This window comes from Erpetoichthys calabaricus, chromosome 5 (assembly GCF_900747795.2).
Source record: "Erpetoichthys calabaricus chromosome 5, fErpCal1.3, whole genome shotgun sequence".
NCBI lineage: Eukaryota > Metazoa > Chordata > Cladistia > Polypteriformes > Polypteridae > Erpetoichthys > Erpetoichthys calabaricus.
This window is the reverse complement of record NC_041398.2, coordinates 156,131,325-156,157,251: the sequence shown is the minus strand read 5'-3', so window position 1 is coordinate 156,157,251 and position 25,927 is coordinate 156,131,325. Positions and strand designations below refer to the sequence as shown.

Below are 25,927 nucleotides of genomic sequence, written 5' to 3'. Positions count from 1 at the left end.
ATAATTTAGGCAGTTCATTTCCCATGAGAAGCAACATTTAACACATTTGGTACCAAATGTTTGGAGCTAGAGCAGACGCAGCATCTGCACACTCCATCATGTTTCTGGATGAAAGGATAATATTGGAGCTCTGTAAAAGTTTCATATATATTGGTATAAATCCCACAAACAATATCACTATGCAAATTTTAAAATATGATCACTTAAGATTTGTAAGAATATTTACCATTTGATCAAAAATGCTTATGTGACTTAATGAAGTGGTGTCTTCTTTAACTCAAATTCTGTCTGTTTAATGTCAAGAATTACACGGAACATACAAATGTTAGAAAGGTTTTCTTTACACAGAAAACCATAGACACATAGAAAAAAAATTAAGGACATTCAAAACTCAACTTGATGTTATTTTGGAGAAATTACCTGAATAGGACTGATGAGGACATTTAGGCTAAATTACCTGTTCTCCTCAAAATATTTCTAAAACTCTAATTTGTAAAAAATGCTGTTTACTTTTTTGATCAAGTGAAAAGAAATTTCCAGATTCATTGCAGAAGCACCTAAATATGCATCCCTCCCAATAACAGGAAAAGTAGGTAAACAACACTGGTGAGATAAACTGTAAAGACTGAAATGGGAAAGTACTTTTAAGTTATAAAAATCCTTGCTGGCTGTTTACTGTGACAAAAACAATACTACAGTATTTGATTTTGAAACAAAAAAGCTTATTTTGTAATGAATTACTGTAAACTAGTCATATAAAACCTTGCTTTACTAAGGAGCCACATTGACAGAAAATATTGCAAAAGCTGCAATCCAAAAACTTCCCTTTCCTCCCTCATTATGCATTTGAGAATAAGAATAATATATATTTTTAAGGGAGGAAAAGCATGATGTAATAATTGTAACTTATTATCACTGCAACCACACATTTCAACATTACTGCCATTGTTTTCACATTATCTGATATATACAAGCAGTGTCTGAAATAAGAATTTTACTAGACTGCTAAAATGTTCAACTAATACATGTCTCCTTTTACTGGTAGGTTTATGTGTACTGTGTAATATCAGATGAAAAGCTCAATGTATGATAGTTTTGAATTTATAATTTTTGCTACATTACAGTTTATAAAAAATAAGAGTGTGAGCATGGTATAAAGTGCTAAAACTGACAAGGTCTTGCTACACATCATAGTAAATAAAGAGAAACCCCAGAGGGTCTGCACATACAACTAGACTCCACTTAAACATATTTTAAGGAAGAACACAGGATACAGAACAGATTAAAAAATTGTTCAGAAAAAAACGTGGCCTGCCACAGAAATCTTTCTATGGCAGAAGTTCTCACTGATTCAAATATCTTCTGCTCTTTCCAAATTTTTAAAAGGGCTAGGCAGGGGTGCCCTCTATTTCTGTTGATCTTCAAACTTTCCCTCAGGCTCTTATCAATTGCCCTGGGAATTCATCAGTTAATATCCCTGTCTCAGCATTTGACTCTCACTACAAAATATTACTTCATGCACCCTACTCTTCCAGGGAAAATCCCCCAGTGTTTAGTAGTCTGACAAACCGACATTTTAAAAATCTGCAGCACATTACCAGGCATGCAGCTAAATTGATTAGGGCTGATGTAGATGATTTGGTAAGTGTGTGTCAAAAGGCAATGTTGAAAAACAATGGAAATTATCTCATGACAGGCACTCACTACATGGAAACTTAAATTCAGCAAATTAGAGAGGCTAGTCACTGGGAAAACCCCCACAAATCACTCCAGAAATTCCTTTCTCCCCAGTTCCATACATATTTTTAATAAGGAATACACAATATTCAAGGACCATGATGATTTTTTTGCTCTTGATAATAACTGGCTTATAAGCCACTTTAGATTTCTAAGAGTCTTCTTCTTGGAATTGCGTGCTGAATTGGAACTTACATTACAGAGACCATCATACATAAATCACACGATCTCTGTTCCGTTACAGATTTTAACAGTCAGAGTGGATTTGGTGACAGGTGCTTTTCAGCAGGAATCGGCTGAACACAGAATCTTGAAGTCATTGTTAAGCTGTGTCATGCCATCAGTATAGGATGGTATAATCAGTGCTTGAAGTGGAACTAAATAAATGATGGTGTACTCATTTCTGCATGTGCTTCTTCTTACTTTTTGCAATGCATTATAAAATACATATAGTTAAATACATATAAGGTCAAGACGCAATCTGGCATAAGCATAAAGTAATTGACTGTAAACATATCTGGACAAAGACACCATCACAGAATGAATTTGCTTTTGTAAACAGAAATCACTTCCATTCAATTAATATACAACAAAATTGTGATGCTCAAATGTGTATGACTAAAATTGTTGGAATTAGGCCCAGATGAAACAATAGTTGCTTTATTTTAATAATTTGGGAACATGTGAAGTAGACATCAGAATCATGTTGTGTGTGATAATGGCTTCTTGTGTCACTAGGGGGCTCCGCCCCCTGCTCGCTTCGCTCGCCAACCCCTGGCGTTGGGGCATGACAAAGAGTGAGATGTATGAATTAGATATAGAATAGTGTGCAGGTTTGGATGATGCCTATAGAAATAAAAAATAGAGTGTTTGGCATAGAGTAATGTTTTATTGGAATATTTCTTTGTATACAACATTAGTAGTAAAGATGGTGTCTTGTCCTTGAATGAGTCTTCCTTGGCATGGATCATTTATAATTTTAACTTTAACGTCAGATGATCGTCGAACACGTGAGAAGGCAACATAAAGTTGTCCATGTCCAAAAACGGGTTCAGAGAGGTAGATGCCAACCTTGTCCGTGGTTTGTCCTTGTGATTTGTTGATGGTCATGGCAAAGGCAGGTTTAATGGGGAACTGTCGGCGTTTCAATGTAAAAGGTAATTCTAGGTCAGAACTCGTAAGGTCAATTCTAGGAATGAGAACAGTATTGTTAGCATGTGATCCTGTAAGAACTGTTGCTTGAATAACATTGTGTGTCATGGTGTTGACGACTAACCGTGTGCCATTGCATAAACCCTGTTTAGTGTTAAGGTTCCTTAATAGCATGATTATTGTTCCGTTTTTAAGGGTAAGGTTGTGTTGTGGTAATCCGGCCAGGTTAATAGTGTTCAAATATTCTAAGGGGGAATTCAGATGTTCATTGTCGTCATCAGAGTCAACTTTGTCAGAGCTTAGAAAGAGCCGTGTCTCTCCAGTAAGTAATGAAATGACCTGGTTATTAATGTGATTAACATTAATATTTTTTGGACATAATATAGTGCGTTGTGTTAAAAGGGGTATTTGGTCTAATGTGATTGCTGTTCCAAATATCTCCGTAACTAAGTCGTCGCAGATAAAGGATTGGGGAATTGTAATAATATCTGGGTGAAGTCCATCTGTATTGGTGAGTGTACCATTTCCCAGTTGTAATAGCCAATTGTTATATTCTGGATCTGGACATCGCATGTTTTGTACTAACTGTATTGTTTGAAAGCAATGCCAATTGTCTGCGTATTTTAAGGTGGACTGAACAATAGCTGAGCGCATGGCATGTGGAACAATAGCCAAGCATTGTCTAAAATCTCCTCCTAATAAAAGTACTTTTCCTCCAAAGGGAATATTATTATTCATCAACGTTTGTAGAAGTTTATCAATGGTGTTGAGTAAGTGACTGGATGCCATTGTACATTCATCAATAATTATCAGTTTCGCAAGACGGATGTCTCGGGCATTGCTACTGTGAATGTTCATAGTGGATACCGATGTCTCTGTGATTGGGACCGGTATTTTGAATAAGGAGTGACATGTACGACCATTTATTAACAAATTTGCTGCCACTCCGGTTGTAGCAGATGCGATAATTAACTGTTGTCTTGCAGCAAAGAAATGTATAAGTGTTTCATAAAGGTATGTTTTTCCGCTTCCTCCAGGGCTGTCAAGAAAGAAGCATTTGGGTATAGGGCTGTTGTCCTTCGTGGCATGAATAATTTTGTGAAAAGCAGCAGATTGTAATTCATTTAAAGAGGAAAGCATAGTTTGTGCAATTCGTTCTTCTTGTTGGAGATCAATAGTTGTGGAATTTATATCCGGTAAGGAATCTGGAACATTTGGTAAATGGAAGTTATCCAATGTATACCCAAGGAGCATAAGAGCTAAGCGAATGTCGTTTAGTGCATAGGCTTCACAGTCGATGCAGGAATCATTTGTCTCATGAAGCTTGTGGCAAATATCTTCAATCATTCCCATTTTGTTTGTATTCCAGAGGGTGAAAGGATCTGATGGGGAGGAGAAGGCACAGATATAAGCAAATAGTTGTCGAACTTGACATGGCATTGAATAGGATATCGCATCGTGTAGAGTTTTTTGCCAAATTGTATCATCTAATAAATATCCTTTGTCATTTACCGCCTGTTGGAATGTCTGACAGAGTTTGATGGTGCAGCCATCTCATACAGTTTTAATGTCGTGAAATGATGTAGCTCCGGTTTCATGTTGAAGAAGTAATCGAAGGTAAAACCTTTCAGGTTCTTTAATACTGACAGTGTACATTCGGCCTATGACATTATCACCGTGGTGATGTCGTTTTCTCCAGAAAGTGCCATTGTCAATCCAAACATAGTGAAGAGGAATTTCCCAATATTTCCAACGGTGAGCGTTGGGATCGTTTTGATTGAGTTTAAACCACGCGGTTAGTTTAGTATCTTTTGTGGCTGCTCTCTTTGCCGCTTGTAGCTCATCACCTGCATGAAAACAGACAGTTTGTTCGTGCTCCAAATGAACTGGCAAGCGACATATTGTGTGACTCTGATGGTGCATAGGAAAGCAAAATATTCTCCAAATGGCCTCTGGAGCACTGACGTATCGTGAATCAACATACATTCGAGTTTCATCGTGAGCATTCGTTTCAGATATGGAGACATTAGCACAATCGTGTCCCTTGTATACGTATTTGAATAGATATTTAACGCTTTTTACTGTAGCGCAGATCTCCACATTTATATGGCAGTTGTAGCGTAAACATAAATAAGGATTGTATGGTACGACCCAGCTATTGTCAATTGAATGACCTGGACGAATTTGTAATTGACTTGTCTTTCATCTTCTATATTTAGGGTATCCATTTATATTACCAAGTGTAACGTCTTGGAAGTCTTTGGGGAAGCCTTTTGAACATTTGCCATTAAGCATACATGGACTGTTTGGATTTGTAGCGCCACATGGTGAATGAATCATATTTTTTATAACAATTTGAAAGAGGCGTGGAGAGGTGTCACGGTCTGGAATTTCAGCTTTGACTATTTTATCGATGTCAGATTCAGTGCGTATTTTTGAATCCTCATCAAGTATTATTAATATATGGGCGTGTGGTAAACCTCTCTTCTGAAACTCGATAACGTGGATAATGGCTGTGACAGTTCCAAATAGAGATTTTTGTTTGATATCTTGTAGCAGGTTATTCAGTTTAAGTCTAAAGACTCTTGCAACTAAATCAGGACGATGTTCGACTCTCTGCCAGGGCTTAAGATTAGTTGTAATTTCTGTCCATTTAGGATTGCAGGTCATAGTGATAAACAGATCAGGTTTTCCAAATTTTCTTACGATAGCCATGGCATCTTGGTAATGTTGTTGCATATTGCGTGGGCTGCCTTGAAAGGATGATGGTAGAATAACAGGTTTTCCAGCAGGGTGCTCCATGACGTCAGCATCACGATTAATGTAGTCCATCAGTGATTTGTATTTATCGGCTCTAAGTGAAGGCTGGTTGTTTTTTATCCACTGCAGATCATTTGATTCCGCTCGAACATAAACGTCAACGATGTATTGTTGAGTCAGCTTTCCTGCATTGAGTAATGGATTAAAGTCGTCCCTTACTGAGAGTCTGTAGGAGAAATATTCTTTCATGGATACACGTGATCGTTTCTGTGCCTGATGTTTTTTAAATCTTGAAATTGTAGCACTCCATCCTTCCTGTCCAGTTGGAAATAATATGGGGTATGTTAAAGTATCAAGAAGCGGAAAGCAAATGTCTATGCGTTGGAATGTAGGTGTGTTGTTTTTATCAGGACGTAAATGTAGAACAATATCTCGGTGAAATGGAGGCTCCCCATCTTTACTTTGAAAGACAATTGCCACTTCATTAACGGCGGGAAGATTGTATCGTCTTGGATCTTGTTCTTTGTCCTTTATCAAGACTAAAGCAATTGTAGTTGCTGCTATACCTTCTGCATTTGCTTTTGTATTGGCCTCCTTTTCAACTTCATGTAGCATTTTTATAGACTTAGCTAATGGGTGATTGTTTATGACATGAGTGATGTTTCTCATTATAAGCTCTGTGCATTGTTTGTTTTCAGGAAGGTTCATTCGTTGATAGATTGCCTCATCTGGATCTAGGATGTAGATTTGTGCATATTTGCGTTGTTGATTTGTTTCAGGGTGCACTGTTCCAATGCGATGCAATATTTGTCCACATATGCGAAAGCAGTATGGGCCATTGCCTTTTGGTGGCCTGATATGTACTCCGGTAGATGCAAAAGCAAATGAACTATTGTAGGATCTAATGCAGTTCATAAAGTTTTTACTTTCAGGCACATCATTAGTTAGAAGCTTCTGTAGATATTCAGGATATGAATGTAAAGGAGTCAGTCTAATCTGCCCCTTTTGACAACAACGTGTAAATTCATTATTTGTATTGCCAGTTGTTTCTTCTGGGAAGTTAAGTGAATGACAATGATTGCAAATGACATTCATTAATCCCAATGAATTTTCCTCAATAGTGGACTCATTATTGAAGGCGTTGTCAGCCAACTGGCATAAGCGTTTAGCATGTGTCTGGCGTTGATGTCCGCGACGGGCATGTTTTGCTTGTGGCGTTTGAGTGCCGCGTTGTTGCATGTCCATTATTTGTGATGCGCTATTTTGTTGTTTTAATTGATTCGCCTCCGCTTTGCGCAAAGTCCGTTTCAGTCTACGTCGTGCATTGTTTGTATCGAGCCTTGTCCGTTTTTGTATGTCGGTCATTTGAGCTTTCTGCTTTTGGAGTCTTGCTTGCTTGTTTTCTGGCAGTTCATATGCGCGTTGTAGACGTCTGCGTTCATTTATTCTGTCTCTTCGCTCCCTTTTTTGTATGTCTGAGACGCGAGCTCTTTCGGTTTGAAATCGTGCTTGTTTCGATGCAGCACTTTGAGACGCGTGCTGTATGCGTCTACGTTCATTGTGTCTGTCCATTTGGGCACGTCTCTGTAACGGTGCTACTTGATCTTTGTGTTTTTTGATCCTTGACATTTTTTCTCCCGGAGTTTCCGAAGCGCGTTTTATGCGCCGCCGTGTATTTTGTTGTTTCATTCGTGTTCTTGTGTTTGTTTCCGTTATCCGATCCGAATCGTTTTGTACCCGTGACCGTGTATTCATGACTTGTTTGTTTCTCAGCATGCGAAATATGGATAAGTAATAAGGAGGATCGCACTCACTGTTAATATGTAGCCTTTTCTGCAGTTGAATGGTTAATAGTGCTTTATTGTAAGGAGATCCACCTATGCTGACACCTATGCTGCCTAGTGTGAAGGTGTTGACGTTTCCTTTAGAATATGTGGCTTTGGGTGTCACTTCTTATTGATGTGTGGGGGTGGGGGGGTGAGGATTGTTGTTGCGCGAGCGTCTTCTTTCTTTTTGTGTTCCAGGGGCTTGTTGAATCCCCCTCTTTGTGTGTGTCCCGTCCGTTGCTTGTAGGGTGTGTGGGGTGGTTTTGTGTTCTTTTTTTTTGTGTTCCAGGGGCTTGTTGAATCCCCCTCTTGGTGTGTGTCCCGTCCGGTGCCTGTAGGGGGGGGGTGGGGGGGGGGTGCCTTGCTGTTGTGCGCGAGCGTCTTCTTTTTTTTTGTGTGCTAGTTTCGTGTGCAATGGGTTTCGTGCGGCGCTGTGTGGCGCCTGCGTTTGACTACTTTTTTCTGTGCCTTTTCCTTTTTTCTGTGCTCGCTGCGCCTCATTTCTTTGACTCCTTTTTTCTGTGCTCACTCCTTTTTTCTGTGGTCTTGTCCGCCTCTCGCGGCCCCTCATCCGCCTCTCGCAGCCCCTCATTTCTTGGTGCGCCTGCGCAGTACGTCTTTTTGCGGCTACGGCCCATGGCCGGATGTCCCTGCGTCCATCCGGTTTAGCATTCTCGGTTAGTAATATGGATATGGATTGCCACTTATGTCATGAAGCACTCCCTTTTTGTAGATAAAATAGGCTACACATTTAGTTCATTAATGCCTAATCCACATGTTTAACGTTATTACCAATGTTAAAGACAGCTGTATTTGAAGAACACGTCAGTTAACTATGATAGAATTAGTTCAAGAACATTGGAAGTAGATTGATTCGTCATTGAAATGCACAATGAAATGAGATTATCTGTTCACTTCAGTGCCATGTTGCCTGGAGTTGCTAAAATGCCAAAACTGAAAGAGTCTGTAATGGACTTATGGATGATCAAAAGCTGCAGAAATATTAAACCAATTTTCATGCCAAGTTCATGTTTTATAAATCCTGACTTTTGTGTATGAAGTGGCTTATGTAATCTTTCTGAGCAGAGACACATTTTATACATGAGGCCACTGATTTGTTGTACATATCATGTTAACTGCAGATGGTGAGCATTTAGCAACCATAAATTGAAGGTTTTTTTTTTATAGTAAAAACATTGCTATTTGTTTATCATGGTTATTTTATTTCTTTTTAAAAACAATCCTGACCAGAAAGCTATGTTTTTAATGTGAAATTGGGAATCTTTGATCTTAATCACTTTGTATACTTTATTTCTTTGCAATTTTTGTTTTGCTTTAACATATAAATGTTAATTAAAACCACACAATATATTGTGGAAGATTTTTAACCATCCCCCTTACAATATGGAAAACTAAGCATTTTCACTTGAAAAGCTACTATACAAGATTATTAATTTGATCTTTACCTCTGTTCAACGAAGCAGAGCTGTTTATGTCACCTGTAATAAAGGAAGACTCTGACTGTTTTCTGACAGTATCATTCCACATTCTACGAATTCGACTCTAGAAAAGATCACAAGAGAAAAAAATCTATAACTTCTTATTGAAAGGAGAAAAACATATGAACAGTGCAATAATTGTAGCACACACAGTTTTTGAATTAATCTTTATAGATACTCTTTCTGTAAAATTTTAATTTCAAGATATTTATAATGTACAATTGTTAAATGGAGAGAATGGGACAGGGTTGCAGAAACTGCAACAGAACAGAGATGTGGGCAATCCCTGGGATTATAAATGTTTGATTTTCATTAGAGAAAAATAGTGATTACATTATTTTAACTAAATATTTCTGCTAAACTATTTACAGAGGAAAATAAATAAACACTTGTAAAGTCCAAGAATGTGGGAAGTAAAACAAATCAGAAATTAAAAATTACCTTCATAATACCATGGATCTGTTTTTTTGATAGGCCAGTACTATAATTACACTCTATATTCTGCATCTAAGAAGATACCATACTCAAAACAATAATCACAAGACGGTTTAAATAACAATGATTTAATTACCCCATATAAAAGAGTAAAAACGCCTGAGTTCATATATTTAAAAAAACATACAGGTATATCAAATATTCTAAAATATGTCAATTTTATTGCATTTTACTGCAACAAAGAAAACATCATTTGCATACTAAAGAAATGGTGTAATGTTAGTAAATTCCTGGGTTTTTTTTAAGTTACCTTACAGTTAGGCAAGGAGGGTAGAAGGAGAGGCCAGGGTCTCAAAAGACAAAGACAGACAAAGAGAAAGTGTAAGAGATACACAGGAGGTAAAAAAGAGACTAACTGTTATGGTACTGCAGTGGGTAAGCAGGAGAGGCACTCCATTGAACAGACTAAAAGTGTACTTGTTTTATTAATCCCAGAGGCATAGCAGGTTTGTTTTTTTTTATCTTTGTTAATAAGGGAATGCAGTGATGGGGTGTATACTTCCATGTGAGCACACATATTCAAAATCAGCTTTATTAAATACACCTCCACTAACAACCCATGAGTAAAAATAGAATATTGCCCTAAGTGCTTAATTAGAAAATGGGGTAAATATAAAATACAAGGCCTGGCAGCATTAAGTAGTAGATGGCAGCAAATTGCTATGTAGTTAGAAATCCAAAACAAAAGCATACCGCTGTCTGTGCACAGGACAGGACACCTTCTTATATCCCTGCTTGGGTGTGGCCAAGATAATCTTTGTTACAGTTTTGTTTTTTTTTATACCATTTTGATTTTCTCTCTGTGTTTGAACATTATGTTCCTGAGGGTTTATTCATAAGATTTCTTCCACTAAGTCTGTATGATAATGATCTAAAATAATAATAATATATATTTTATTGCATTTATAGTTTGAATATTCTAAATGTATTTTAAAGTTTTAAATCTAATCACTCAGCTTCTTGTTAATCTATTAAATGGTCCTGCTGATTATGAGAGTTGCAGCCATGCTTCATGAAGTAAAATAACACATGTTGATATTTCCTGTCCTCTCAGTCAGGGTAGGGTCATAAACAATTCACTCCCAACAAAGCATCATGTGCAGTGTTAGTCTTATACATGAGACAGTAATCATTACAATACAATTATTCAGTCATTTTGTCACTGGATTTGTAAAACATGCAAAGATTAGTAGTGTCAATTTATATAAATGATAGTTGTAAGAACCATTTGCTAGTTATTTAACTTATATAAATGTTTGCCTAAATATTAGTGCATAGTCTATGGGAGGTTCCTACAACCCCCATAAGTTGAATTAAATTGGTATATTCTAACTATTTCTAGCCTTCCTGACTAAACATTATACTCGGTTAGTGACCTGCCATGCCAGGTGTAAGCCGTTGAGTGCACATGATTTTAAACTGTGCCTTGCATGCCTTAAGTGCCAAGTAACATGAAAGACAACATACTTTATTGAATGTGCAGCGCTGTATGTTTAAAGCATACAGAAGAAGAAGTAAATCATCTTTAAGTATAGAAACAACTAAAGTTTGACAAGAAAAGCTAAGTTTAGAGAAGATATGTTTTTTATAATTTTTTGCCTTTTATTCTACGTGTGTAACAACTTTTTTTCAAGATTACTTGCTTTGAATTTTCAATAATATTTTAAAACAAATTTTTGGACTGATAAATTTCTTTCGGCACGTGTTTTACCCATGCTTGAACTCGCCTTACACCCGCAGCTACAATAGTAGTCATGGAAAAATAGGTGTAGCAGGAAACTACATATACTTTTTATTGATTTAAATGCAGTTTACAAGGAACATAAAATAAAATAGCAAAAGCCAAAAGAATAAAAATGATAACATTGTCATTTTGTACATGAAGAGCAGCCAAAGTTTATTTGTAAAGTATAAATTTTCACTGAAGCCGTCTGCCTTGAACCACAGAAAAGTTACTAAAAATCAGAAAATAAATGTCTGGATTCAGACATACTGTAAATTTACCTTTTCATTTTAGTTTGTCTGCATTGGTCAATAATGATGTTTGAATTGTTCTAATGTACATAATCAGAACAGGTCTTATGTACTTGCATAAAAGCTAAGAAGGAGGAGCTGTTTTGTGCTAACCACATGTTTTGATATAAACAGACGTGATTTGACACAAAATGCATAAAATGCATTTATATTCTTGCAGTGTATTACTGGTTCATACAGCTTAACGATCATCAGCATCCACTCATCATGCGAGAACCTAATAGATTACTTTTCCTTCAGAAAATGTAAATATAAGCTACTGTGATATGTAACAAAGAGACTAAAGAAACCCCTAAACATCCATTTTCAAATTTTGACTATTTTAGAAAAACTATTTTATTTGATGTTGAAACTAATAGTTAAGTTTGCGATATGTGCATCTTCATTTGTTGATTTATTTATATATATATATTGTTTTAATTAAAGCTGTTATAAGAAATGCTGATGTAGATGATTCAAAGTGGGTCAAAATGGGGTGGTGGTACCTCTAGAAGATTCTGCTAAAAGCCCCAGTTTGCTTAATGGTGGTACTGATCATAAGAATCAATATGTGTCCACAAACTAATCAGTAGAACTCCCTAGAAATGCTATAACACAGCCTCTTTCATTTAGAGCAATATTTCTTAAACATGTCTGTGATGGGTCACCACATAATTTTATGGTAAAATTAACCAAGTTTGTCCAAGCATGAATTTTGTATCGAGTGATAAACTATCTGCCGTCTATCATACTATTTGCGGCAGTGTAGCATGTGAAAAGAATGCCGTTAAGGAATCACTGAGTTTTCATTTCTTTAATAAGTATTCCCACCTCTCATCTCACAACCTGTGAAACAATCAAATTGAAAAGACTGACAGCAAGGACATGTATAAAAAAGAAGGGAACAGCAGGAAATGACAGATGAGCTTGTGAGGTTAAAGGACCATGGTGCTACACTCTTAAAAATAAAAGTGACTCTTCAGAGCGATGCCATAGGGGAAAATGTTTGGTTTTCATAAGACCCATACACATGAAGGGTCCAGAAAGATCAATTTATAGATATAGATCTGTAAAATTATCCATACATTGAATATCCAAGAATAGATGGTAAAAGAGCAATGGTCATGACTTTAAAAGGACTCTTGCTGCATACAATATCATAGGTTAAATCTAGGTTTTCTTAATCTGTTAGTGTCCTGCAGCCTACCATACATTAAAAAATTCCTTTGTTTTTTCAACATATTAGGAAGTTTTTCCAAGCACAAAAACTTCATGTGCAAAGAATCCTTCCCAGAATGAAATGTTTATTTGTCAAGCAGTAGTTCTTTGAGGAAACACACAGTAAAGTATCATTAAAGAATTTTCATTTTTAAGAGCATATTTTGGAAGGTTGAAATGAAAACAGCAGGTGTGGCTCAAGGATATGAAAATGTTTGAAGTTTTGTGAGGGGTGAGTCAATAGAGTAAGGGTATATGTAGTACAGTAGCAGTGTTTTATGATAAATGAAGTTCCACTGGTCATTGAAAACTGGTTGGTTCCAAATTACATGTTCTCTTTTACAGCATATATTGAGTCTAAATCTGCAAATTATTTAAAGCAACATAAAAACTAGGCAATAATAATTAATCAAACAGCATCTGAAAATAGCCTACCTGTGAGGCTGTGGAATATCGCCCAGTAGTTCGAGAAACACTTGTTTTTGTTGAATTGATGGATGTTTCCACACTCTTCCCGCTGCAACAGTGTGTACGCAGGCACTTGCCATATTCCTTACGCACCTCATGAATAAATACAGGAAAAAGTTAAACAATGAATGCAACCTATGATCAATGAAAACAATGTTAATTTTTAAATACAGTTTTTCATTGTAAGCACTATTAAAAACTTCTTTAAAAATGAAAAAAGAAAATAAATATAATATTGCAGATGCAATTCTGCAGACTTACTGCCAACCAGGGGTTTTTTTTAGACTTGCTTGCAAGCGTGCTATTGTAGACAACACTCACATAAATTTAATCAACACTACTCTCACAATTTTAAATCACAATTGACAATATACATCAGTGTAATATACAGAATAGGGCAAATATGGAAGTAAATATCAACTTTTTCAAGTTGTGCCTGTTATGGCTTGTCACTGTCTCATCGCTGGGTTTTGTTTGAACCTTTTTATTGTGTTTCTCTTTTTTCCCCCTTTTTTCTTTGAGCTTTTCTGTTTTAATTTTATTTCTGTTAATTGTTCTGTGTTAACCAGCTCCTTATATTTTTGTTAGATTATTATGTCCTCTCTATGTTATGTTAATTACATTAAGTCTTTAACTCGAATAGTGAAGATTCTTTTGGCAACTACACTTTTACAGTGGCATTAAATAGGCTCTAATAGTGTGTTCTTCTGTTCCCCCTGTACTTTTATGCTTTGCATTTTTGCTTAGTTTTGTGACCCTCTGACTATTTCGTTTTGTTTTAAAGGTATTTTACCTTTTGGTTCTGTTTAGGGTTTTAAATTAGGATTCTTGTCACATTTTGTTAAATTACTTTATATGTTTTTTTTTATTTCTTTTGGAGTTTGGATTGTGGCTCTTTTGTTTTTATAATTTGCTAATCATTTAATTTCTTTTGTAGTTTATTATTTTTGAATTTACACTTTAAGTTTTGTATTTTTAATTTATTTTAAAATTTTCAAAAATTTACTTTTTAATCCCACTTTTGTTGCTGCATTTTGATTTGGTATTTTGGCCTTTGTTTCTTTTGGCTGCTTTCTTAATTTGTTAAATTTGTTTATTTAATTATTATAACTAAGCCTTTGCTGGCCGGGCTTTTTTGATTTTTTCCCTCCCATTTTTGTCACTTGTTATGAGTAATTCTTAACAATACTGTCAAACAATTAACACACCATATTAATAAATGCTCTCCTTGTAAAGTTAGGTGTCTAGATTGTAACATTTTCACTAAAAAACTTAAGACCTATAGTATGTGTCATGTTGAACCTGTTGATTGAGTGTTAACATCCCTAATAATTTTGATTAGTTTCAACTGCTGGTATATTTATGGCTTTAATTTTTTGCTGCAGTTTTATTACCAATTTTATGTAAACTACCTATATAAATAAAACTATTTCCTTTAGTGCATCTGCCAGAGCCTGCTTGCTCACGATATATGGGATACGCAGTATTTGCAACAGTTGTCATGCAATCATTAACAAACTAAGCAAAATTACTAAACCATTTAAATTTCCTAATCCCCAGCTTGTGTAGACTGTCATTATCACTTTCACCACACCAGTTCTTAACACGGGTATCCCCAGGGTGAAATGCTAAGCCTCCGGCAGTACCCCTTGCTGATCTAGGACTGTATGGACAGAGAAAGCTCTAAATCCATCTTTACATTTGATAATGGCACCATAATTACAAGCCTGATTAAAAAAATAAGGAGCAGTTTACAGAACAAAGATCTGTCTTATGACATGGAAGTATCAGGTCAATAGCCTTTCTGTTGTAAGCAAAACCAAGGAAATGTCAATAAACATCAGGTTGCAGAAGGCAGACAACAGTCTCTTTACCATTAGAGGTGATGGTATGAATTGGGCCAGCAGAGAAAAGCCCAGATGTCTCTATATATGTTCAGAAACTTCTAAATGCAACCAGTGAAGTCTGTCCTTACTAGGGGCATTACATATTAGTAAGTACTTAGTTCCAAAGCACAAACAGAACAGAGGGTAACAGAGTTAACTGAGAACTACACTGGCACATAGTTCCTTCTTGTTTATATATTTAACACACATTCTCTTAGAAAGACACCCTACACGGTCAGTTTTATCACTCCTCCATTTCACCAGGGCCATTGGCATTTGCACTACTAGATTTAGGGAAAATTTTGACAAGAACAAAACATTAATCCAAAAAGGTCTCAAATCAGATTCACCTAGAATCTTTCCTTTATTGATGATATTTCTGCTCAACAGCTACTCATACTGACAACTGAATGTATGTATTATTTATATATTACAGTAATCCCTCGCTATATCGCGCTTCGCCTTTCGCGGCTTCACTCCATCGCGGATTTTATATGTAAGCATATTTAAATATATATCGCGGATTTTTCGCTGCTTCGCGGGTTTCTGAGGACAATGGGTCTTTTAATTTCTGGTACATGCTTCCTCAGTTGGTCTGCCCAGTTGATTTCATACAAGGGACGCTATTGGCAGATGGCTGAGAAGCTACCCAGCTTACTTTTCTTTCTCTCTCTCTTGCGCTGACTATCTGTGATCCTGACGTAGGGGGTGTGAGCAGGGGGGCTGTTCGCACACCTAGACGATACGGACGCTCGTCTGAAAATGCTGAAAGATTATCTTCACGTTGCTACCTTCTGTGTGCAGCTTTTAAGTATGCTGCACGGTGCTTCGCATACTTAAAAGCTCAAAGGGCACGTATTGATTTTTTTTATCTGTCTCTCTCTCTCTCACTCTCACTCTCTCTCTGCTCCTGACGGAGGGGGTGTGAGCTGCCACCTTCAACAGCTTTGTGCCGCGGTGCTTCGCATACTTACAAGCCAAACAGCCCTATTGATTTTTTTGCTCCTTTGAAGAGGAAGATATGTTTGCATTCTTTTAATTGTGAGACTGAACTGTCATCTCTGTCTTGTCATTGAGCACAGTTTAAACTTTTGAAAAAGAGACAAATGTTTGTTTGCAGTGTTTGAATAACGTTCCTGTCTCTCTACAACCTCCTGTGTTTCTGCGCAAATCTGTGACCCAAGCATGACAATATAAAAATAACCATATAAACATATGGTTTCTACTTCGCGGATTTTCTTATTTCGCGGGTGGCTCTGGAACGCAACCCCCGCGATGGAGGAGGGATTACTGTATATATTGTTTAATGCTGTACTTAACGTATAGTGTATCATTGTTGTTTGCATTCATTTTCTGTGACTGGTAGTGTATTTCTGTTATTTGTTTGTGGGAAATATGCAAGTGAATATTCTTTGTAATATGTACTGTCACACACGTGTGCATGGGAAACAGCTGAAGGGCCTAAACACTAGTAATTCCACACCAGGCCAGGGGGCGGCGGAGTGTACTGACTTGCTCTCTCAGTCCCTTGCAGACCTTTCCCGGGAAATCCCGCCTGTTGCCGGCCCCAAGGATGACATCACTTCCGGGCACGAGGACGCCACTCCCAGTTCCTGCACCGATGATGTAATTTCCCTTCCAGGCCTTTAAAACTGCCATCTTGCCTCAGTACAGGCAGTTCTGTTCTGGACTCTGATCTCAGCACATCGTGCTACAAAACAAAGCAATTTTGCAGCCGAGAATATTATACGAGTGGCTGCCCCAACTCTTTACGATGTCTCTGACTCATTCTTGTTACAGTGGCGTAGAAACAGCCTGAGTCGGGTTAGCCCCTTCTATGACTAGGCCTACAGGGTTAAGGGGAGCAGTTATCAGTACCCCGCATTTACTGTCAGACCAGTCCCGCCCTAGGATCACAGGAGACGGTGGGTGTGGGTGGACCACCACGGAGAACTTTTTTACTAACCCCTCATAGCTTATAACACACAGGGCAGTTTTATATACATGTCTTTCCCCGTGTATGCACCGGATACTGGACTTTTTCTTCGTCCATTGTCGCGGTAGTACATAACGGCAATTAACAATAGAGATGTTGCTGCCGGAGTCTAGAAGGGCTGTAACTCAAAATCCATTTAGTGGGTTCGTAAGTTGAGAAATTTTCTACGTAATTTCTAAGATTCTGGTGACATAATTTAACTTGCTTTTTTAATTTAATTTAATTTAATTTAATTTGATTTAATTTAATTTCGCTATCATTATATAACTACTAGCTTTCTGTATTCCCATTCAAAAGGAAAGGCTGAAAAAGCTGTCCAAATTATTAAAACATTGCTGATAAAAGCTGCTCACAGTAACACTGATCCTTATCTTGCAATGTTAGCTTACACATCAGCTCCACTTGAGTGTGGGAAGTCTCCAGCAAAATGTCTGATGGGTTGTAAACTTCATACTGGACTTTGCAGACAAGATGCTGCTGTTAGAAAAGATAATATATTCATTGGCTGCACATTAAGACTTAAAGACAAAAGGCCCTGTATGATCAGACAGCTACACCCCTGGAGCCACTGTCCAAGAATGATGTGGTCCAGATTGAAGAGTTAGGACCATGGTCAAAGAAAGCTGCAGTGCTTGAACAAGTAGTTCAACAATCATACAAAGTTCTGACTGAGTAAGATGCTGTCTATAGAAGAAACCAAAAGAGTCTTCTGAAGACAGAAGAGACATTCAGCTTAGTTAATGACCATGGACAAGATTATGATGAGCTCTTGGATACTACTGCACAAAGTAGTACACCACCAGAAAGTGTTACAGCAGGTGAAACATAGCAGCCATCAGTCACATTACGCAGATCCCAACGTACTAGGAAGTCACCAGAAAGGCTTGATCTTTGATTAAATAAGTAGTGGATTATATTACAGGTCTAGGGCAGTTTAAAAGGAAGTTTGTTGTGGGTTTATCTTTTTTATTTAACTGTTTCTTGTTTGAATTCAAGGGGGAAGATGTAATGATACAGACAACTGTCTTAAATCAGTGCCAGTGGGTGGGGTTTTGGTTTACGGCACTAATAGCCATAGGACAGAAATAAAGAAAGACATGTTAACAAAATCGGGAGTAATTTTGTTTTAGTTTGATATCTATTACACCTACATCAGAAAAGCAATGTAATCAATGTGAAGACTGCATGAAAAATGCAATCAACCAAAATTTGTTAATCGTATGCGGTAATAAGTGAACTACTACACGTTTAACCATCCTTTTGTGTTATACGCATTTACAATACTTACCATATATGCATTAGATTGAACCACTGTTGCAAAATTTTTATTCATATGCTGTGAAGTTGGATTGACTTAAGACAAACCTGTATCAGGTCAGGTCAGGTTGGGAAGCATACACTGGTACAGCGTGTTGCTGCACCCACTACACAATGAAATAGTTTGGGATCCCCGTTGGCAATCTCCAAGGCAGAGACGTGGTCCAGTCCAACCCTCCAGACATTACCATCTGTCTGTTGCAGCCAGGTGTTATGTGGGCATCCCCTTCTCCTGGTCCAACCGCTCAGGTCCTCGGCAATGACGATCCTGCAAACCAGATCACCCTTAGGGAATCACACCGCATGGCTGTAGTGCTGTAACTGATGCTCCCTCACAATGCAGACAATATACATCATTCAGGACTCATGAGCAGCCACTTGTTCAACATAAAGTCAAATCAACAGTACTGAAGGATTCTCCAAAGAGACACAGAACCAAAGGAGTCCAGTCTTCATCTCACATCACTGGATGACATCCATGTCTCGCAACCATATAACCATATATACTTTTTGAGTGTACATTGCTAAAGATTTAGTTCCAAGTATAAGCATCTATTAACTTAGCTTACATTAAATCTTCAGTTAAAATGTTGTGTCATCTGTTGTTACCTGTTGTCACCTGTATTAATGACTTGATACTTGTCTTCAGATTAGTAACTATGGCATATTTTTTCTATCAACGCTCCAGTGTTCCTCGCACTTTTAAAAAGTTAGTATATAAATATTGCATTGGATGTGCCTCACACCACGTTCCAGTCAATGCAATTTCGGATTGGTGGGGGGAGTTAACCTGGCTAAATTACCTGTGGAGGCAAACCTGCAACCACTTCTTGGCTACTGGTTGCCAAGAATGTCACTTATTTGGCAGTGGATCAGAAATGGTCAGTTTTTGCTCATTATCCATAATCAGCAGATTGGCATTTAATTGCTAGTCAAAATAAAATGTGAGCTGCGTAAAGCACATCTTGGCTTTCTGTTATGTTGGTAAAGTAAGTTAAAATAGTGTTACAAACAACTGCAATACAAGTGTGTCCAAGAACTTGTGGTCTCTACAATGTCTATTGTGTGGAAGTACTTTGAAGTGTGTGGAGATTCTTCTTCTTCTTTGATCCCTAGCTGACACTTGGTTTAGGTTTAGTTTAGGTTTAGGTTTAGGTTTAGAAGCCTGTATGCTTCTGTGGGTGCCAATGGTTGCCAGATTTCATTTATGAGCCGTTTCTACGTATGGTGGCCCATGGCTGCTGTTCTGGCATCATCAAGTGTGATTCACTGATTCATTATATCTTTTTTGACCTGTTTCATCCACGTTTTCTTTGGATCCATTCATTGAATTCTCCAAAGCATGTTTTGCTTTCGTCAGAGGAGTTTGTGTGGTAGCCGGCTGTTATCCATTCTACAAATGTGGCTGAACCATCATAATTGTCATTTCCGAATCTGCTCCATGATCATTAGTTGGTGTTCACATCTGCATTGAATATCCTCACTTTGAAGGCAGTTGTAAAGCGAGACTCATAGAATCTGCCATAGGCAGCGCATTTGGAAGACATCCAGTTTGGTTAGGTCTGATATGAGTTGCATCTAAGTTTCCAATACATATATGATTATTGGCAGGATTAGGGTCTGGAAGATGTGGGAAACAAATGCAGCACTTGCTCCAATTTGGGTGTGGGCCTCTGCTGTGGAAACTACTTTCTTCTCTTGTACCAATAAGCCCAGGTATTTGAATTTTTAAACTTGCTCATCTTGGGTGCCATTGAGTTCAATGATAGCCAGTGATCCATCCATGGTCAGCACTTTCATCTTTTCTGCACTGATATTGAGGCTGTTTGGCTAGGTGACACAGGTGATATCATAAAGGATATCAGTGGCCTCTGCATTGTTGTTCACCAGTATGGCACTCTCATCAGTACACTGAATCTGTCAAAAAATGGTCTTCATTGAAGCGGACCCTGCACCTGTTTTGGAATGTTTTTTTTCATTATGGCATCCATCACGATGTTAAAGAGCAGGGGAGAGACCATGTCTCCCTGGCGAACTCCAGTTTGGATGGTGTGGAGATTAAAGATATACTAACTCCAAGATGCGCTGAGAAAACATCACCCATGATGGAACTAAAGTGAAATTGTGTGGCACTACAAATTTCATAAAAGATTACATCACACAGCAGAATACATTGACTTTCAACAACTTTTATTACATGCTGTAAGAATAAAAACAGCGCTCTTTTGATACATTTGTTCCATTGTTTTAGTTTTTACAAAGTACTAAAATGTTTATGAAATTCATTAACAAGTTTCCAACTATGTCCTCGTGCTCTTGATAAGCTCATTTTAAATCAACAGTCTCAACCCACTATACTGACTCCCTTCATAATTTTAAACACTTCAATCCGGTCTCCTCTTAATCTTCTTTTGTTAAAATAAAAAAGGTTCTTTCAATCTTTTCTTGTAATTCATCCCCTGCACCCCTGGAGTCAGCCTAGCCACTTTTCTTTTTTCATTTGCAGCTCTGCTATATTCTTTTTGTAGCCTGGAGACCAAAATTACATACGGTACTCCAGGTGAGTTCTAACCAATATGTTATAAAAATTTAACATAACCTCTACAGACTCTTACTCCACACATTGTGCTATATAACCTAATATTTAGTTAGCCTTCTGAATGGCTTGTGAATGCTGCCTGGCAGTTGATAGTGTCGAGTCCACTACGACTCCTAAATCCCATTTTGTATTCAAACCTAACATTTTTATTTCCTCTGTGTAATACTATATATTTACTTACATTAAGTTTCATCTGCCACATATCTTCCCAACCCTGTATGCTGTCCAAGTCCCTCTGTAATGACTCAAAACATTTTATATTATCTGCCAATTCACCTAGCTTGGTCTCATCTACAAACTTAGCCAGTTTGTTATTAATATTCCTATCCAAATTATTTATATACAGTATATTAAAAATAACAGAAGCTCTAGCACTGACCACTGAGGGACACCTCTTTTAACATCACTAATTTTAAATAAGGTTCCTTGCATCATAACCGTCTGCTTACAGTTTTTTAGCCACTTCAGCACCCAGCTACACACTACACCATGACTTCCTGCTTCTTTTAGTTTGTCACCCAACCTCTCATGTTGTACCTTATTAAATGTTTTCTGAAAGTCAAGATTAATAATATCATATGCACCACTTTGATCATATTGTTTTGTTGCTTCCTCATAGAATTCCAGCATGTTAGTAAAACACAACCTCCCTTGTCTGAACCAATGCTGATTGTTCAGTAAAACTCCTTTCCTTGCCATATCTTGCTAAGTCTTTTCTTTAATAAATCCTTCTATTAATTTACTGGCCTATAGTTGCTTGGATCTGCCTGATCACGCTTTTTATATAAACAGATAATACAACATTATTTGCTATTTTCCAGTCCTTTAGAATTTTCCCAGTGCATAGTGACTTTAAACAACATGTTTAAACATGCATGAATGGCTTATATATGTACTTGCTATCCTACTTAAACCCCCGAGGATAAATATTATATGTGAATTTCCCCTTGGGATTAATAAAGTATTTATCTATCTATCTATCTATCTATCTATCTATCTATCTATCTATCTATCTATCTATCTATCTATCTATCTATCTATCTATCTATCTATCTATCTATCTATCTATCTATCTATCTATCTATCTATCTGGTCTTGGTGATTTTGTTTGATTTCAGCCTATTTAATCTAAGTAGTACTTCTCCCTCTACAATTCCAAAATCACTTAGTAGCTCCTTAGTAGTAGTTCCTTTTACCACTGGGAGGTTATTCATTTTCTCACATGTAAAGACTTTTAAAAAATGCAAGTTTAGAGCATATGTCTATATACAGTATTTTAATTCCCTAATACTATTTTTGATATACTTCACCTCCTTCTTGACTGTTCTTTTACTGCAAAATTGCTGAAAGAGTCTCTTTGGGTCTTTTACCTTATCTGCAATAGTGCCTTTTAGCTTCCCTAATATCTTTCTTGATGGTTGCTATCATGCAATCATATGACCTACAATTTCCACTGGAGTTGTTAGTCTTACATGCCTTACACAGCTGTCTGTTTCCTTTGCAGTCTCTTTTTCAATTTTTTATTAAACCACTGCAAAGTTTCCTTTTTTTAATTTCCTACCAATTACGACATTTGTAATGCAGCTGTCCTGAATTATATGTAAAATGTTTTAAACCACTTCCACTGCTCCTTGAAAATTTACCTCTTAGACTTGCTGCATCTGTTCAAAATTTGCCCCATCAAAGTTAAACTTAACAGTTTTAATATTTAAATTTGCACTCTTCAGAAATACAGACAATTGAGTTACATTATGGTCACTTAACCCTAGTGATTCAGTCACTTTTACACCCTTAATTCTATCCTGATTATGACTACATACTAAATCTAGACAAGCTTTCCCCATGTTGGTGCTTTAACATACTGTGTTAAAAAACTGTCAGTGATTAATAATATTAATAATAATAATTCTTTACTTTTATATAGCGCTTTTCTCACTACTCAAAGTACTTTTCATAGTTAATGGGGAGCCACTTCAACCCCCTTTAATGTGTAACATCCACTTGAATAATGCAAAGGCAGCCATTTTTGCACCAGTACACTTATGACACATGTGCTATTTAGGTGGTCAAGTGCTGACAAAGATAGCTAATTAAGGACAAGAGATGCTTAGGGGGCCAGAATGACTAGGCCTTGGAGGAAAATTTAGCCTAGACATTAGGATACACCCTGCTCTTATGAAGGATGCCCACAGATCTTTTAAGGCCACAGAAAGTGAGGACCTCAGTCTCACCTGAAGAACTCCACCATTTTTATAGCATAGTTTCCCCATCACTATACTGAAGCAATGGGATGGGATCCATATTCAGATCACAGGGTAAGTGCCCCTTACTGGCATTATCAGCACCTCTTCCAGCAGCAGCCAAAGGTTTTCCTAGATGGTTTGTCATCCAAGTACTGGCCGGGCCTGAACATGCTTATCTTCAGTTTATATCTAAAAACATCTGCTCTTGTACTTCACTATTTGCAAAGTCGTCCCAGTTAATATTCAGGCGGTTAAAGTCCCCCATGACTATATCCTTCTGCAAACTTGCCTTTTTAAAAAGATGCACATTGAAATGCTCTCTGCATTGGGGGGATCTATAGCACACTCCTCATTCCTTAATAATGCTTTCCAGACAAATCCAGATGTCCTAACTAATATGTAGCTGATCATCTAACTGAAGAAGTCATGCATTTAAATCCTGTTGTACATGTGCAAGCCCTCTCATTTTTGTTTTGTCTATCCTTCCTCAAAAATGTGTAACAATCTGTGTTGTACTCATCAGCATCTTTGTTATTTAGTCAGGTTTCTGTTATTGCTAAAATATCATAATTTGCTAAGCTACATATAACTCCATATCACTTGTTTTATTTTTGATACTTCTAACATTAAGGGAAGCTATTTTTAATGTGTTACTTATTATACTTTTGCAATTAAACTTTAGGTTAGAATTTTCATTACTATGCATATTTATTCTTACATCATTGTTAATTTCATCATGTGGTACAGTTCCAAACCTGGCCTGTCCTAAACTCTCTGAAATATGCACCCCCACACCCCATTCCCTAATTTAAACAATCCTCAACTAACTCACTCATATGTAGGTTAGTTGCCCCTATGGTTCAGATGTATCCCGTCACAGAGTCTCATTTGTTCCAAAAGGTGTTCCAATGTCCCATAAACCTATACTATTCTAACCTGCACCACGATTTGAGCCATGTGTTAAGGCATCTTATCTCCTTATTCTTACCTGGTCTGGTACATGGCACAGGTTGATCTTCACAGAAAACTACCTCATCAGTTCTGCTCCTCAGACTGACACCTAACTCTTTAAATTTAGATTGCAGGACTGACAGTCTGCCCTTATGTTATTTGTTCAAACATGGACAATGAAAATTGGATCCACCCCTGCTCTGGCCAAGAGTCTATCAACTCTTCTAGGGAGGTCTCCCACCTGTGTACCTGGAAGGCAACACACCATGTTAACTCTGTGTCTCTGAAGCAGACCTGTGCTTCAATCTCCCTAATGATCCCCACTATCACAACCTCTCTCTTTCTGAGAACTGGTTTTGAGATGGCCTGTTGAGGACCCTCATGCCTATCTACCACCTCCAGAGACACCGTCAAGCCTCGCAGGGATCTGAAAACAGTTTAACAGTTCCAATACTGGGGTTGATACACCCAGATAGTGTGCACCCTTTGCCTTGCACCTTGTGACTGTGACCCATCTGTACATCTTTCTGTACTTGTTTGGTCTGGAGTCTCGTCCCACACCACCTCCGGGATGCACACTATAAAGGAAACCTGGGTCAGGTCCACTAATTGTCTACAACAAGGCAGGCAAGCCAAGTCCTCCTCCACTTCAGAAACCCTGAACTCAAGGTGCTTGATCAGCTGGCATCTTTTGCAGACATAGCCGTCTTGTAGACTTCTCCAATCCATCCTCCAAAAAATTCAGCATCCATAAAGACTTGTATTGCACTAGCCTCATTATTAAAATTTTTTACACACCATTCCTTCTTACTAAGAAGTATGGAAGAATAATTTTAGGGTAACATGGCATTCATCTTAAAGAAATATCATAAAGGCAGATTTCAAGGGTGGTGGCACAACTCAAATATATCAGAAGAACCAGAATATAACATACTTTTATTTTATAAAAATCATTTAGGTGTAAACCAATGAACCAGCCATTGTAAAATGTATGCATTGATTGACACTTTATGTAAATTCAGCAGTTTATAAAATGAACCTCTTTTTTTTGTTTTCTCTGATTATTCTGACCATGCTGTAATGGACTGCTTTTGCTTTATCTGCAAAATTTAATTCTGTAATTTAGAATGTCATTTCCAAACCATGTACACAAAATTCAATGGCACTTTCCTGCCTGGAAATAACAATTTATTTAAGGAAGAAATGTTATATTTACTGTCACTGCTGGACCAAATTAGAAATGAAGACATGTTGCATGCGCTCAAAGTTTTTCAATGAAGACAAACTTAACTGGTCAGGTATTACATCAGCATCATGAACAGTGCTCCCATATGGAAGTGAAAGGGAAGAGACTTATTGGACTGATGAATAAAGTGGATGAAATTCTGAACTTTGTTAATTTTTGCAGCATAATTTACCAACAGCTTCTTGCAGCAAAAACATTCAAAACAATAAGTTGTAAAATGGTATGCAGTAGTGCATGTGGTTAACTTCATTGCTCAAGGGCACTGAATCACCAACAGTTTCGCCAGCTGTGCAAAGAGTCTGAAACAAATTGCAGCAAGAGGGTTACTTCCTGGCAGAGTATTAGAGTCCTTTCTGAGCCTCCTCCCAGAAATATAAACCTTTCTTTACAGCAAAAGGAAAAGCAAAACAAAAACCCTATGGTGGACCCTTTTGACCGACATTATACTTCATCATAAAGACTTTGACTCTCTGCCTCCAAGGAAGAGAGAAACACCTGGATAACACACTGCTTGTAATAGA

The 25,927-nt window shown here is 37.4% G+C and overlaps 1 protein-coding gene across 12 annotated transcripts in view; it reads right to left on the bottom strand.

The window, feature by feature from the left end:
* The window catches only part of adgrl3.1 (adhesion G protein-coupled receptor L3.1), a 1,303,645-nt gene that overhangs the window by 146,662 nt on the left and 1,131,056 nt on the right, over positions 1 to 25,927 (bottom strand). For all 12 annotated transcript variants that reach the window (XM_051927733.1, XM_028802158.2, XM_051927732.1 and 9 more), the window contains 2 exons: positions 13,136 to 13,261; positions 8,942 to 9,038 (listed from right to left, as the gene is read on the bottom strand). In XM_051927733.1, the coding sequence (XP_051783693.1) occupies positions 8,942 to 9,038; positions 13,136 to 13,261 (223 nt within the window). The remainder of the gene's footprint in view (positions 1 to 8,941; positions 9,039 to 13,135; positions 13,262 to 25,927) is intronic.